The sequence below is a fragment of the Ictidomys tridecemlineatus genome, chromosome 11, assembly GCF_052094955.1.
Source record: "Ictidomys tridecemlineatus isolate mIctTri1 chromosome 11, mIctTri1.hap1, whole genome shotgun sequence".
Taxonomy (NCBI): domain Eukaryota; kingdom Metazoa; phylum Chordata; class Mammalia; order Rodentia; family Sciuridae; genus Ictidomys; species Ictidomys tridecemlineatus.
In genome coordinates this window covers 12085338-12097921 of record NC_135487.1, presented here as the reverse complement: position 1 = coordinate 12097921, position 12584 = coordinate 12085338, and the positions used below count along the sequence as shown (strand labels likewise).

At 55.2% G+C, this 12584-nt stretch overlaps 1 protein-coding gene across 2 annotated transcripts in view; it reads left to right on the top strand.

Moving 5' to 3' along the window:
* The window catches only part of Aldh4a1 (aldehyde dehydrogenase 4 family member A1), a 29221-nt gene extending 19963 nt beyond the window's left edge, over window positions 1-9258 (top strand). For both annotated transcript variants that reach the window (XM_078025433.1, XM_078025432.1), the window contains 2 exons: window positions 546-664; window positions 7852-9258. In XM_078025433.1, coding sequence (XP_077881559.1) covers window positions 546-664; window positions 7852-7964 — 232 coding nt within the window. In that variant the 3' untranslated portion in view covers window positions 7965-9258. The remainder of the gene's footprint in view (window positions 1-545; window positions 665-7851) is intronic.
* Window positions 9259-12584: the final 3326 nt, after the last annotated feature.

The following is a 12584-nucleotide window of genomic DNA, read 5'->3' as shown; positions in this document are numbered from 1 at the left end:
ATCCAGACCCCGCCAGGACTGCTGAGTCGATCTCTAGGGGCCTGGTGGGGGCAGCTTTTGACAGACACAGGGATCTGGCGGTGCCCACTGAGCCCTGTGACTGCCCTGTGGCCTAGCAGAGGAGGAACAGGGACTGCCTCACGCGGTCCCTGATGTCCGCCTGAGGCTCTGTGTGTCCCTGCCCGTGGAGCTGATCCACTGTGTCTGTCTCTGAGAGTGGAGGTGGGATTGGAGCGAGAGGGCTGTGGGGTCTGGGAGTCCCCTGTTCCTGGAGATGGGAAACTGGACTGGACAGGCCCCTTCCTCGGGTGCCGCTGACCCTCCATGTGACCCTGTAGGGAGGGTGCTAATCCCCTTCCCAGAGGCTCAGGGACCCACTGCCTGGCCCTAGCCACCTACCGCTAGCAGCCAGCAATGCCACTTGTCCACGTGTGGCCTCGTGCTTAACTGGAAATCCCGGGTGGGCTGGGCAGGGACGTGGGGTTGGACCTGGGGCCTGCAGGGCGCCTGGGCAGGTGCTCTCCTCCCTGTGCCTTGTCTCTCAGGGATGTCATCCAGGAGGCCACAAAGATGCTGAGGAATGCTGCCGGCAACTTCTACATCAATGACAAGTCCACTGGCTCCGTGGTGGGCCAGCAGCCCTTCGGGGGGGCCCGCGCCTCTGGTGAGTGGTCCCTCTTCCAGAGCGGAGCCGAGCTCCTGGCCAGAGACTCTAGATCCTTCCTCTCGAGGGTTTAGGAGAAATAGGAATGGCACGGGGTGCTGGGGCTTCCTGTGGCCGGGTGAAGGTGCCAGTTCAGGGCTCCCAGTGCCCATGAGCAAGGCCTTCCTGCTTCCCGTTCTACGGAGGAGGAGAAGAGGTGTGAGGAGGCTGAGATTCTGGCTGCAGCCCCTGCATTTCCGACCAAGAGGCTCAGGATCGCTAAGTGCCAAGCCCTCTACGTCACAATGGGGAAACTGAGGCCAAAGGTTACTGCCCCCTAGTGGCAGAGCCAGGGATGAATCAGGTGTGGGGAGGCTCTCTGCAGGCACACCTGGGCGTCCTGCACTGATGCCCAAGGTCAGCCCAGACCCTGCAGATCCCGGGCCAATCTGGAGTGCTCCCACATCAGACGGCAGTCACAGGTGGCAGGTCCCTGGGTCACCCACACTTCTATCCTACTGGCTGTAGAACAGCCTCCTCCTCAGGTTCTGTATGATTTCGCTGTAACTTTCCGCAGGAGAGGTCACTCCGTGTTAGTGATTGATTCCAAAGGGTGTGTGTGTGTATATATATATATATTTACACTTTGAATTTCTTCTCTTTTAAATTTAGTTTTGAACTGATACATAAAGACATAAAAGTTGAACGGTATTAGTGGGGTGCCAGTGATCAGCGGGTTCCACGTGACGTCTCGGACATGTGCGCGTTATGTAATGTTCAAATGGGGTTAAGCACATCCGTCTCCTCGAGCATTTTTCTCTATTGTGGAGACAGTCAAAATCCTCCTAGCTTTGTGTGATGGATGGCGTGTGATGGATGGCGTGTGATTGCTGCCTCCCATCAGCCTGCGGCAGCCCCCCAGAGCTGCCCGTCCTGTTCAGCCCCCGCCCTCCCTCACCCACTCTCCCAGCCTCTGGTTCCCAGTTCTACTCTCAGTGTCTATGAGATCAACTTTTTAGATTCCTCATGAGAGAGAGACAGCACGTGATGCATGTCTTTCTGTGCCTGGTGGATTTCTCTGAACACAGTGTTCTCCAGTGACATCCATGTTGTCGCAAAACATAGGTCATTGGTGTGTGTGAGAGAGAGTGAGAGAGAGAGACTGGGAATCGAACCCAGGGGTACTTAACCACAGAGCCACATCTCCAGCCCTTTTTATCACTATTATTCTTTTATTTTTGAAACAGGATCTCACTGAGTTGCTCAGGGCCTTGCTAAGTTACGGAGGCTGGCTTTGAACTGGTGACCCTCCTGCCTCAGCCTCCTGAGCTGCTGGATGACAGGTGCCCCAGTTAGAGTTTCTCGCTTTAGGGCTGCATAGTACCCCGTGGCCCGCAGTCGATGGACACTGGACACGGAGGCTCCTGTTTCTTGGCTGAGGTGGACAGCTGCGGTGAACACAGGGTGCGGGTGTCCTTCAGTAGATGGGTTTCATTTCCTGAAGGGAAGCGAGGCGGGCTTGCGGGTCATGTGGTGGTTCTGTTTTCAGTTTTTGAGGCGCCTCGGACGGTTTTCCACAGACCTGAGCTCACTTAGGTGCCTGCCAACAGTGCCGCGGGTCCCTCCGCCACCTCATTTGTGCTTTCGAGAACCGCGGTTCTTCCTGGCGTGAGGCCGCGTGACGTGGTGGCTGGGTTTGCTGTTCCTGGGTGATCAGTGTCACCAGGCATTTTTTCACGTACCTTTGGCCCCTCGTCTGCCCTCTTTTGAGCGATGTCCATTTAGGTCAGCTGCCCACTTGTAAATCAGGGTTTTTTGCAGTTGAGTCTGAGCTCCTCGTGCGCTGCACCCTCAGCCCCGACCGTGTGTCCTGTGCAGTCCCCAGCCACGTCCCGCCCCCTCTCTCCCGTGCTTGTCCCTCTTGCTGGGCAGAAGCTTTTTAGTGGTGCTGTCCCGCTGGACTGTTCTTACTTTTCTTTCCTGTGGTTTTGGGATCCTGTTTTTTTTTTTTTTAAAAAAAGTCCTTATCCAGGGCTGGGGATGTGGCTCAAGCGGTAGCGCGCTCGCCTGGCATGCGTGCGGCCCGGGTTCGATCCTCAGCACCACATACCAACAAAGATGATGTGTCCGCCGAGAACTAAAAAATAAAAATACTAAAAAAAAATTCTCTCTCTCTCTCTCTCCTCTCTCACTCTCTCTTTAAAAAAAAAAAAAAAACAAAAAGTCCTTGTCCATCCCCATGTCCCAGACCATCTCCCTTCCCCCAGCAGTTTCACGTTTGGGGTCTTAAAGTTGAGTCCTTAATCCATTTAGAGGGATCTTTTAGCTGGAGGTGGGGTCTGTTTGATTCATCACTCTGCTCAAGTTTACGTTGGCTGTTCGGGGCTTTTTGTGATTCCGTGCAAAGTTTAGGATCGTTCTTTCTTAAGGGTGCGGTGAAGAACTTATTGTGTGGCATCTGTCGATGGCTTCGGGCAGTGGAACAATTCTGATCCTCCAGTCCGTGAACATGGACGTGTTTCATTCCTTGGGTGCCCTCTTCCATGTTTTCCACTAACATCTTAGAGTTTTCATTGTGGAGACCTTTCGTATCTTTAGTTAATTTATTCGCAGGTATTTAAATTTTTTATAGCTATTGTAAATGGGACCGCTTTCTTGTTCTACTTCAGATAATCTGCTCTTGGCGAATGGCAATGCTACTAGTTTTTTTTTTATTATTTTTTATTATTGTTGATTTTATATCCTGTAATTTTATCATTGATTAGTTCTAATAGTTTTTTGGTGGAGTCTTTGGGATTTCTCCGTATGTTCTCTGTCTGCAGACGGTGACAGTTCGACTCGCTCTGTGCTGCTTTGGGTGACCTTTATTCCTCCCCCTTGCCTGAGTGCTCTGGCTGGAACCAGAGCCATGTTGAATGAAGGTGCTGAACACGGGCGTCCTTGTCTTGTTCCAGATTTGAGAGAACGCCTTCAGCTTGATTTATTGTGGATCGTCTTTATTATGTTGAGCTCTGTTCCTAATTGGTTCAGCACGAAGGGTTGTTAAATTCCATCATGTGTCTTTTCTGCGTCTTCTGAGACGATCATGTGGTTCCACCTTCATTCTGCTGACAGGGCGTAGCGTACTCCTAGATGGGTGTGTTGAGCCATTCTTGTATCATCCGTGGGATGAACCTCACTTGATCGTGGTGAATAATCTTTTGAATGTACTGTGGGTTCAGTTTGCTGGATTTTACTGAGGATTTTGCATCTGTGTTCATCGAGGATATTGGCTGGTAGTTTTCTTCTCAGGTTCTGCTCTGGCTTGGACCTCAGGGTAATGTCGGTCTAAGAATGTATTCAGAGATTTCCCTGCTCTTCAGTTTCTGGGAGTAATTAAGAAGCGTGGTGCTAGTTCTTAAGTGTGGGGTAGAATCTGCAGTGGAGCTGCCTGGTCCTGGGTTTTCTTGGGAAGTGGGAGACGTTCATCACTGACTCAATCTCATCGCTTGTTATTTCTTCGTGATGCCATCTTGGTCAGGTTGGAGGTGTGGCTTGGTGGCAGAGCACTCGCCTGGCACCGTGTGGCCCTGAATCCATCTGCAGAACCTCAACAAAACAAAACCCACCGTCTGAGTAAGGCATGTGTACATCCAGGGTTTGCTTCTCCTGGGTCCTCAGTTTTTTTGACATAGAGTTGTCCATGACGCTCTTTAGCGATCCTGGCGTCATCACAGAAGGTCTGTGGGGTCCGTTGTAATGTCTCCCTTTTCCTGTCTGGTCTTGTCTGAATCTGTCTCCTTTCCTGGTCTAGCTAAGGGTTTGTCCATTCTCCCTTCCTTCCTTCCTTCCTTCTTTTCTTCCATCTCTCTCTCTCTCTCTCTATCTCTCTCTCTTTCTTTCTTCCATTTTTTTAAAATCTCTGTTTAATTATTTCTCCTCTAATCTTTATTCTTTCTTTCCTTCTACTGATTCTGGGTTTGGTTCTCTTTTTTCAAGTTGTGATGCAGTGGTAGATTTTTTAAAAAATATTTATTTTTTTAGTGGACACAATATCTTTATTTTATTTTTACTTGGAGCTAAGGATCAAACCCATGATGCCAGGTGAGCGCTCTGCCTCGGAGCCCTGCCCAGCCCAGGGGTAGATTGTTGACGTGTACCTTTCTACTTCTCTAAACGTAGGCGCTGATTGCTATGAACTCCCCTCTTAGCACAGCTTTTGCCGTACCCCTCAGGTTTTGGTGTTTTGCTACCATTTTTATTTGTTTCAAGAGACTCTTAAGTTTCCTTCTTGATTTCTTCCTGACCATTGGTTGTTGAAGAGTAAGGTATTTGATCTCCACGTACTTGTAGGGGTTTTCTCATTTTAAATTCCAGTTATATTGCATTGTAGTTGGAAAAGAGATACTTGATATAGTTTTATTTTTAATGATTTCTTGTGGGCTGGGGTGTGGATCAGTGGTGCAGTGCGTGCTTGGCGTGCGCAAGACCCTGGGATTGATCATTAGCACCACAAAAATAAATTTGGACTGGGGTGTGTGTGTGAAACTAGTTTGTGGTCTGTCATGTGATGTGTCCTAGAGAACGTCGCTGTGCTGATGAGAAGGGTCTGTGCTCTGTAGTCGGGTGGAATGTCCCGTGGCTGTCATTTGGTCTAGGATGCAATTTAATTCTGTTTCTTGTCTATTTTCTGTCTGGTTGATCTATCCATTGCTGAAAGTGGGGTGTCGAACGGAGTCCTCTACTGGTATCGTACTGGAGGGTGTCTCTTTCATTGGGTCTATTAACATTTGCTTTCTATGTTTGGGTGCTGTAATATTGGTTGCATATTTATTTAGAATTATTTCCTCTTGCTGACCTTTATCATTATGTAATGGCCTTTCTTGTCTCTTTTTACTACTCTAATTTAGAATCTGTGTCATCTAAGTTTGGCTGTTTCAGCTTCTTTGGATTCTGTCTGCAGGGGTGCCTCCTTCCATCCCTCCTCTTTCTGGCTTGTGTGTCCTCAGGGGCCAAGTGAGTTTCTTATGAGCAACATGTGGGTGGGTTTAAAATTTTTTTTTTGAATTTTTTGTAGTTGTAGATGGACAGAATGCCTTTATTTCATTTGTTTATTTTTATGCGGTGCTAAAGACCGAACCCAGGGCCTCATGTGTGCTAGATAACTCGCTCTGCTTCTGAGCCACACCCCAGCCATTATTTGATTGATTTATTTATTTGGGAATCTGTTCAGTCACTCTTTGCCTTTGAATTAGGGAATTTAATCCACTCACATTTAAGGTCATCATCAACAGGTGAGGTCCTGCTGTGGTCGTATTGTAGTTTCTTTCTCATTCTCGCATAGTCTTCGCTTGTGGTCACGTGTGTGTTGATTCCTCCGTGTTTATTTTTGGTGTCTACTACACCTTTTTTGCTTTGGGATTCCTGTGAGCCTTCAAAACTGTCTTTTGATTATAACAACGGTTCTGAAAGGAGAGTAACTTCATGTGATCATAAGAATAGAGAGAGAATATCATGATAAAAACTCTGGGGCTGGGGACGTAGCGCAGTGGTCGAGCGCCTGCCTAGCACGGGTGGGGCCGGGGGTTTCATCCCCAGCCAGGAAACCACCCGCCATCAACCACTGCGACCCCGAAACTCTGCCTGATGTCCTGTTGTACCTGTTTGTGTTGCTGATCTCTCAACTTATTAATGTAGTTGTTATTATTTCGAATTGTCCTTTTTTTTGTTTGTTTTTGGTTTTATTATTAGAGACTCTGCAAATGGTTTCTGCCCCGTGTTTACATTACTAGAACATTCTGAATATATCCGCGTACTCTCACCGGTTTTATGTTTTCCAGTGTTTTCTTATTAACGTCTTTTTCTTGGGGGGAGGGGCCCTGGAGATTGCGCCCAGGGTACTTAAGCCCTGAGCCCCATTCCCAGCCCGTTGTTTGTATTTTGAGACAGGGCCTTGCTAGGTTGCCAAGGCTGGCCTCGCATCTGCGATCCTTCGGCCTCGGCCTCCCATGCTCCTGGGATTACAGGCGGGAGCACTGTGCCCAGTTTAACACGAGAACCTCGTGCCGGTCCCCAGGCCTGAAAGGCTTCTGCTGAGGCGTTGGCTCTCGGGGGATCAGGACCCCTGTGTGAATCGTTCCTTTTCTCTTGCTGCCTTAAGAAGCTTTTCTTTAACTTTCACCTGTGAGAACTGAATTATCAGATGTCTCCACTGACTTAACCCTGGTGACCGTTGGCCTCTCTGTACCTGGGTCCCTCTGGGTTTGGGACGTGTTTTCTTACTGTGTCTTTGAAGGTGCTTTCTGCCCTCTGGTATTCCTAAGTGCTTCTTGGACCCCTAAGAGGGAGGTCACAAAGAACATGTTATCGGGGTTTTTATTTTTTTCCCAGTGCCGGGAACTGAGCCCAGCACCTGGCACATGCTAGGTAAGCACTCTACCGCTAAGCCACATCCCCAGACCTCACAGAGTCTACTTAATTTTCTGATTTATTTTTGGTACCAGGGATTGAACCCGAGGTACTGGGTACCTCCCTCGTCCTTTTTTAATTTTTTATTTTAAGGCAGGGTCTCCCCAAGTTGCTTAGGGCCTTGCTAAATGGCTGAGGCTGGCCTCGAACTTACCATCCTCTTGCCTCAGCCAGCGAGCGGCTGGGATTGTGTGCAGCACTGCACCCGGCACAGGTCTGTTTTAAAGGGTTCAGATGCACAGCGGATGAAGGGGCAAAGGCCGGAAGGTTCCTGAGTCATGGAGTCCGTACTGCACCCTCCCGTCGGGGATGGGCTTGTCTGTGGGAGACTCGAACCCGAGTCTGCGGGGCTCCTTTCGTAGGTACCACTGGCTAAAGCTCTGGCCGTCAGAGCTGCGGTCAGCCTCGTCTCCACCCAGTGACCAGGGGCTGAAGGTCCAGCCTCCGACACATGGGTGGCTTCGCGGGCGGCTGCCCCCAGCGTGAAGGCCAGGGGCACATTCCTTCCTGTCTGCGACACACCAGGTGTCCGGCCCCGTCAGTGTCCCCTCAGTGCCCCCTGCCGCCTGCCCATCAGCTCCCGCCGCCCGTGCACATGGCCAGGTGCACTCTGGGCCTTGGCTGCGGGGAGCGCGGTTTCTGCCCAGTGGCCTCCGCGGGGTCTCCACCGCCCCGCCCCCGCTGCCCCCGCTGGTGACCTTCATCATTATGTAATGGCTCCTTCGTCTTTCCTGAGAAAACCAGAGCTGTCTTCTCCACAGGAACCAACGACAAGCCGGGGGGGCCCCACTACATCCTGCGCTGGACGTCGCCCCAGGTCATCAAGGAGACGCACGCGCCCCTGGGGGACTGGCGCTACTCATATATGCAGTGACCCCCGAGCCTCCCTGTCACCTGTGTCCACCCAGACCCCTGGCCAGCTCCTGTGGACAGCTCCCTGGGACAGCCACGCTGGACGCCCTCCTGGTCCCTGGTGTTGGGTGCCTGGGGAGGAACAGGACACTGTCCCCTCTCCTGTCGGCCCTCCTGGAAGTCCCATTTGGCAGGAATGACCCTGGTGCCAGGCAGGTTCTGTCCCCCCCCTCCCTGCACTGGGCCCGATGGCTCAGGGACATGGGGGACAGAGGGAGCAGCTCTTGGGACCCTGTGGGGAAAGGCGGCGGCTCTGGGCCCCAGGGCGCCTCACTGCCCGCAGGCTCCCGGCCTTGGCCAGGCCCCTGCAGGTGTCCCAGTGAGGTGTGGCTCGGAAGGCGCCTCTGACCTTGCCCTCCTCTGACCTTGCCCTCCTCTGACCTTGCCCTCCTCTGACCTTGCCCTCCTCTGACCTTGCCCTCCTCTGACCTTGCCCTCCTCTGACCTTGCCCTCCTCTGACCTTGCCCTCCTCTGACCTTGCCCTCCTCTGACCTTGCCCTCCTCTGACCTTGCCCTCCTCTGACCTTGCCCTCCTCTGACCTTGCCCTCCTCTGACCTTGCCCTCCGTGGCTGGGCCTCTCGCCTTCCCGGCTGTGTCCAGACCCACCTGAGCCAGGGCCCTGCGCCCAGCCAGACGCCTTCACGCTGTGCCTTCCTCCAGGCCGTGCTGACCTGGGCCCACCGCTCCTGGCCACCTGCCGCCATGTGGGAAGGGACGTCCTGTGTGGGCTGGTTCCCCAACCCCCGGCAGGGCCTCTGCTCTCGGGCTCCTGAGCCCTCCAGACCCGCCCTAGAGACGTCCACCTCAGAGCCCGACTCCAGCCAGGAGCCCCCTGCAGAGCCCAGTCTGCCCGGGCACATGCTGATCCTCTGCTCCCAGACGGGGCCTGTGGACCCCCTCCTTAGTGTGAGTGGCCTGGGGCTCGCCCCTCAGTGCCCGGTCATGGGGGCAGCCAGTCCATGGCCGGGGCGACTCCTCCAGGCCGGGTGCTGGGTGCCCAGGAGGCGCGACTTTCCCAGCCCAGGGCCTGCTGGGGCCTGGTGTGGCTGTTCCTAAGTGCCCTGACCGACCCCGTGGCCCCCAGCCCAGGTGGGCACCCCTGCCGCCTGGGCGTGGGCTCTGTGTCCCTCAGAATCTGTCTGTCTGTCCCCCATGAGGGCCGGGGGTTGCGGGAGCAGCTGGCGGAGTCCTGGTTCTACACTGTGCGGTGGGGGCGGGGTGCACCGTGCCACCCAATAAAATGCCTGTCACCTAGTCGGAGCCTGGTCTTTGTGGGGATGGCGAGGGCCGGGGACCGTCCCTTCTAAGCCTGGTGGCCTTGCCAGTGTGCAGCAGTAGCCCCCCAGAGCCCTCAGGTGAGGGGACGGAGGGGAGGCCCTGATATTTGCGAGTCTCTGGAGGTGGCAGGAACTCTGGAGCTGGAGGACCTGGGTTCAAATCCTGGCTCACTGCCTCCCAGTCAGGTGATCTGCAAAAGATCTGCAACCTCTCTGACCGTCTGTCTCTTCATCAGTAAAACATTCATCCCCGCACGTACACACCCACGGGTTACCAAGGGAATAAGCGAGTTGATTCATGTAGGTGCTTAGAACAGCGCCAAAGGTAGAAAATGTTTCCCGCTACCCACTGTGGTCACAACAACCACTGTCACTCGCCGATTGGTTGATATTATGTCAGCTTGGTTGGGCTACAGCACCCAGATGTCTGACTAAACATTCTGGATGTTTCTGTGATAGTATTTTTTACATAAGAATAGCATTTAAATTAATAGAATTTAAAAAGGGAAGAGATCATCCTTCATAATGTGAGTGGACCTCCCATGATCAATTGAAGCCTTAATAGAACAAGAATGAGCAGAAGGACCTCTGCCAGCGGAGTGCCCTTAGGCATGAGCGGTCTCCTCCTGGGCCTCCGCCTGCCCGCTGTGCAGATTTTAAACCTGCAACATCTGCGGCCCTATGGGCCAATCCCTTAAGATCTGTCTCCTGTGTGTGTGTGTGTGTGTGTGTGTGTTCCCAGCACTGGGGATGAACCCCGGGGTACTCACCACTGAGCTACATAGCCAGCCCCTTTTATTTTGAGATGGGGTCTCTCTAAGTTTCTGAGGCTGGCCTCCAACTTACCATCCTCCTGCCTTAGCCTCCTGAGTTGTTGGGGTGACAGGTGTGCGCCTGTCTTCTCTGATTTCTCTTGTTGGGTCTTTTCCTGGGGACCCCTGTCTCTGCATCTGTCTCCTCAGTCACAATTGTCTTGCGAGTCGGGCTGCCACTCTCCCATTTTGTAGATGACAAAACTGGGGTGCAGAGAGTCAGGGCACTTGCCCAGGGTGTGGTGTCGCTGGGAACCAGCCAGCTCTGTGTGGCCCCCAAACTCCTCTCTCCCCCATCCTGACGTCCACCCCTGGTGCTGACCGCCCTGGGGAGACCTGCTCCACTCGGCCGATGGCTCGCAGGGGAGCACCCACGGCCCGTTGGCTGGAGCCCGGTCAGGCCCAGGCCCAGGCAGGCCCGCTGACCTCTGGAGGGCCGTGTCCTGGCCCGTGTCCACCTTCAGGTAGCAGAGGAGGGCTGTTTCTAGCCACGTCTCCCTCCATAGTCCCCCTCAGGACCGTGGGCATGGAGGGTCAGAGCTGGGGAGGCGGGGGGCCCATCCCGACCCCCTCGTGGCCACCGCTGATTGGTGTGAGACGGGGCTTGCCTCCAGACAGGGAGTCCACGCGAGGGTGTGCCCCAGGACAGAGGACGGTACCTGGGGCGCCCTGACCCCAGCAGACGAGGGGAAGGCTGGCACTTCAGGATCCAGGGCCACACGTGACTTGCCCAGGTCGCTCAGTGCAGAGCTGGCTGGGTCTTGGCAGACTGGCTCTGCAGCCTCCGTGTGGTGCTGGGGACGAACCTGGGCCTCGTGCTAGGCCAGCGCCCTGCCCCTGAGTGGCACCCCCAGCTCGTGTAGCCTCCACGGCGACCTCACCAGGTCGGTCACTCTCGGCTTCTGTGGCAGGGTTGGTGGAGGTCAGAGGAGGAAGAACCGGCCAAGGTCATGTGACCGGTTAGTGGAAGTGGGCTTGAACCCAGGCTGGGCCGGCGGCTCCTGCTGCCTGGCCCACTGCTCCCACAGGCCCCTGGCTCCCGCATGCTCTGCCCGGGCCATTATATTCCCCCTACCCACCTCCGTGTCCTTTTAGTGGGCCAAGGGGTGACAAAACCGCCACTCACTCTGTTCCCGTGGCCCTCTCCCACCCTGAGCTTGGGGCTGGTGGCCTTCGAGGCCCAGCGACTGCTCCCTGCCTGGGGAACTCGGGCCTCTTTGCATGGTCACCACCATAAGTCCCCGTGTCCGTGGTCACCCAAGGAGTCCTTCATTTCCCTGCTGTGGCCAGGGGCCCAGCCGCAGCCTGGGTTGAAGCGGAACCATTTGACTGAGGCCGGACGTCCCTGCCACCGCTGCCCCACGGGCTTCAGTGGTGCGTGCCCTCTAAGGAAATGAGTGGCCACCTGGGCCAGCTCCAGGCCATGGGTCTGGCCCGAGCTTCAGCGGGGGTGGGCAGAGGAAGTCAGGTGCGGGCCCGGCCCCTCTGCGGCCCTGGCCTTCCGCAGCGGACCTGGGCTCTGCGTAGAGGCTGTACTGAGCTGGACGCGCCATGCCCGGGCATCGAGCCCAGTGCTTCAGACACCACGTCTCATCCTCTGCCCAGACCCAGGGAGCTCCCGTGTTTCCATTTTACAGACGGGGACATTGACGCCCAGGCAGGGGAACGGGTCACCAGGGGGGAATGACCAGCCTGGCTTCATCCCACATCTCCATTTGACGAGCACTTGGCATAGCCAGCCCCAGAGCCAGACAGGCTTGGGACAGGATCCTGGCCTTGACCCTCTTCCCTGTGCCCTGGCCTCCCAGCTCCGGGGCTGACGTTCTTAGGAAGCTGAGGAGGGAATGAAAAGTTTAAAAATGAGGTCCCTCCCACAGATTTCGCGTAAGGGCACTCGATGAGCGAGAACCAGCAATTCCACCCTCCGTGACGTGTCTGCCTCCCAGAAACACGCGTGCCAGGAAGGGGGCGATTCGGGTGCAGCTGAGGACCCACTGGCAGGGCGGTCTTCTCACGGATTTCCTTAGGCCACGCCAGCCTGGGACCGAGGTGGAGATATGTCAGCCCCATTTTACAGACGAGAGACCGAGGCTCCGGGAGGTAGCGAGGGACCCAGGCAGGTTTGGTGAGGCGGGAGGAGCAGTGTCCACGCCACAGCAGTCACCCGGCTGGGAAGTCCTGGGGGAGCCCTGGGGCCAGCCTGGCCTTCCGCTCTCCGAGGGGCAGGATGAGGAGACTGCTGGGGCCGAGCCCTCTGAGAACTGCGGCCAGGCCTCCCCAGCCGGCCTCCCCCAGCAGGCTGGAGAGCAGCTTGTCCCCCCGCCCTCCTCTGGGCTCCCTGCAGCCCAGCGTTGCCTGGCCGAGGGTGTGCTGGGAGAAGGGACCGGCAGGAGGGGCGGAAAGCAAGTAGGAGAAGACAGGCAGGGTGGGGGGCCGCGGCCTTGCCCCGGGCCCAGCCCCACCCACACCAGGGCCCGGGGGAAGGAAGTGC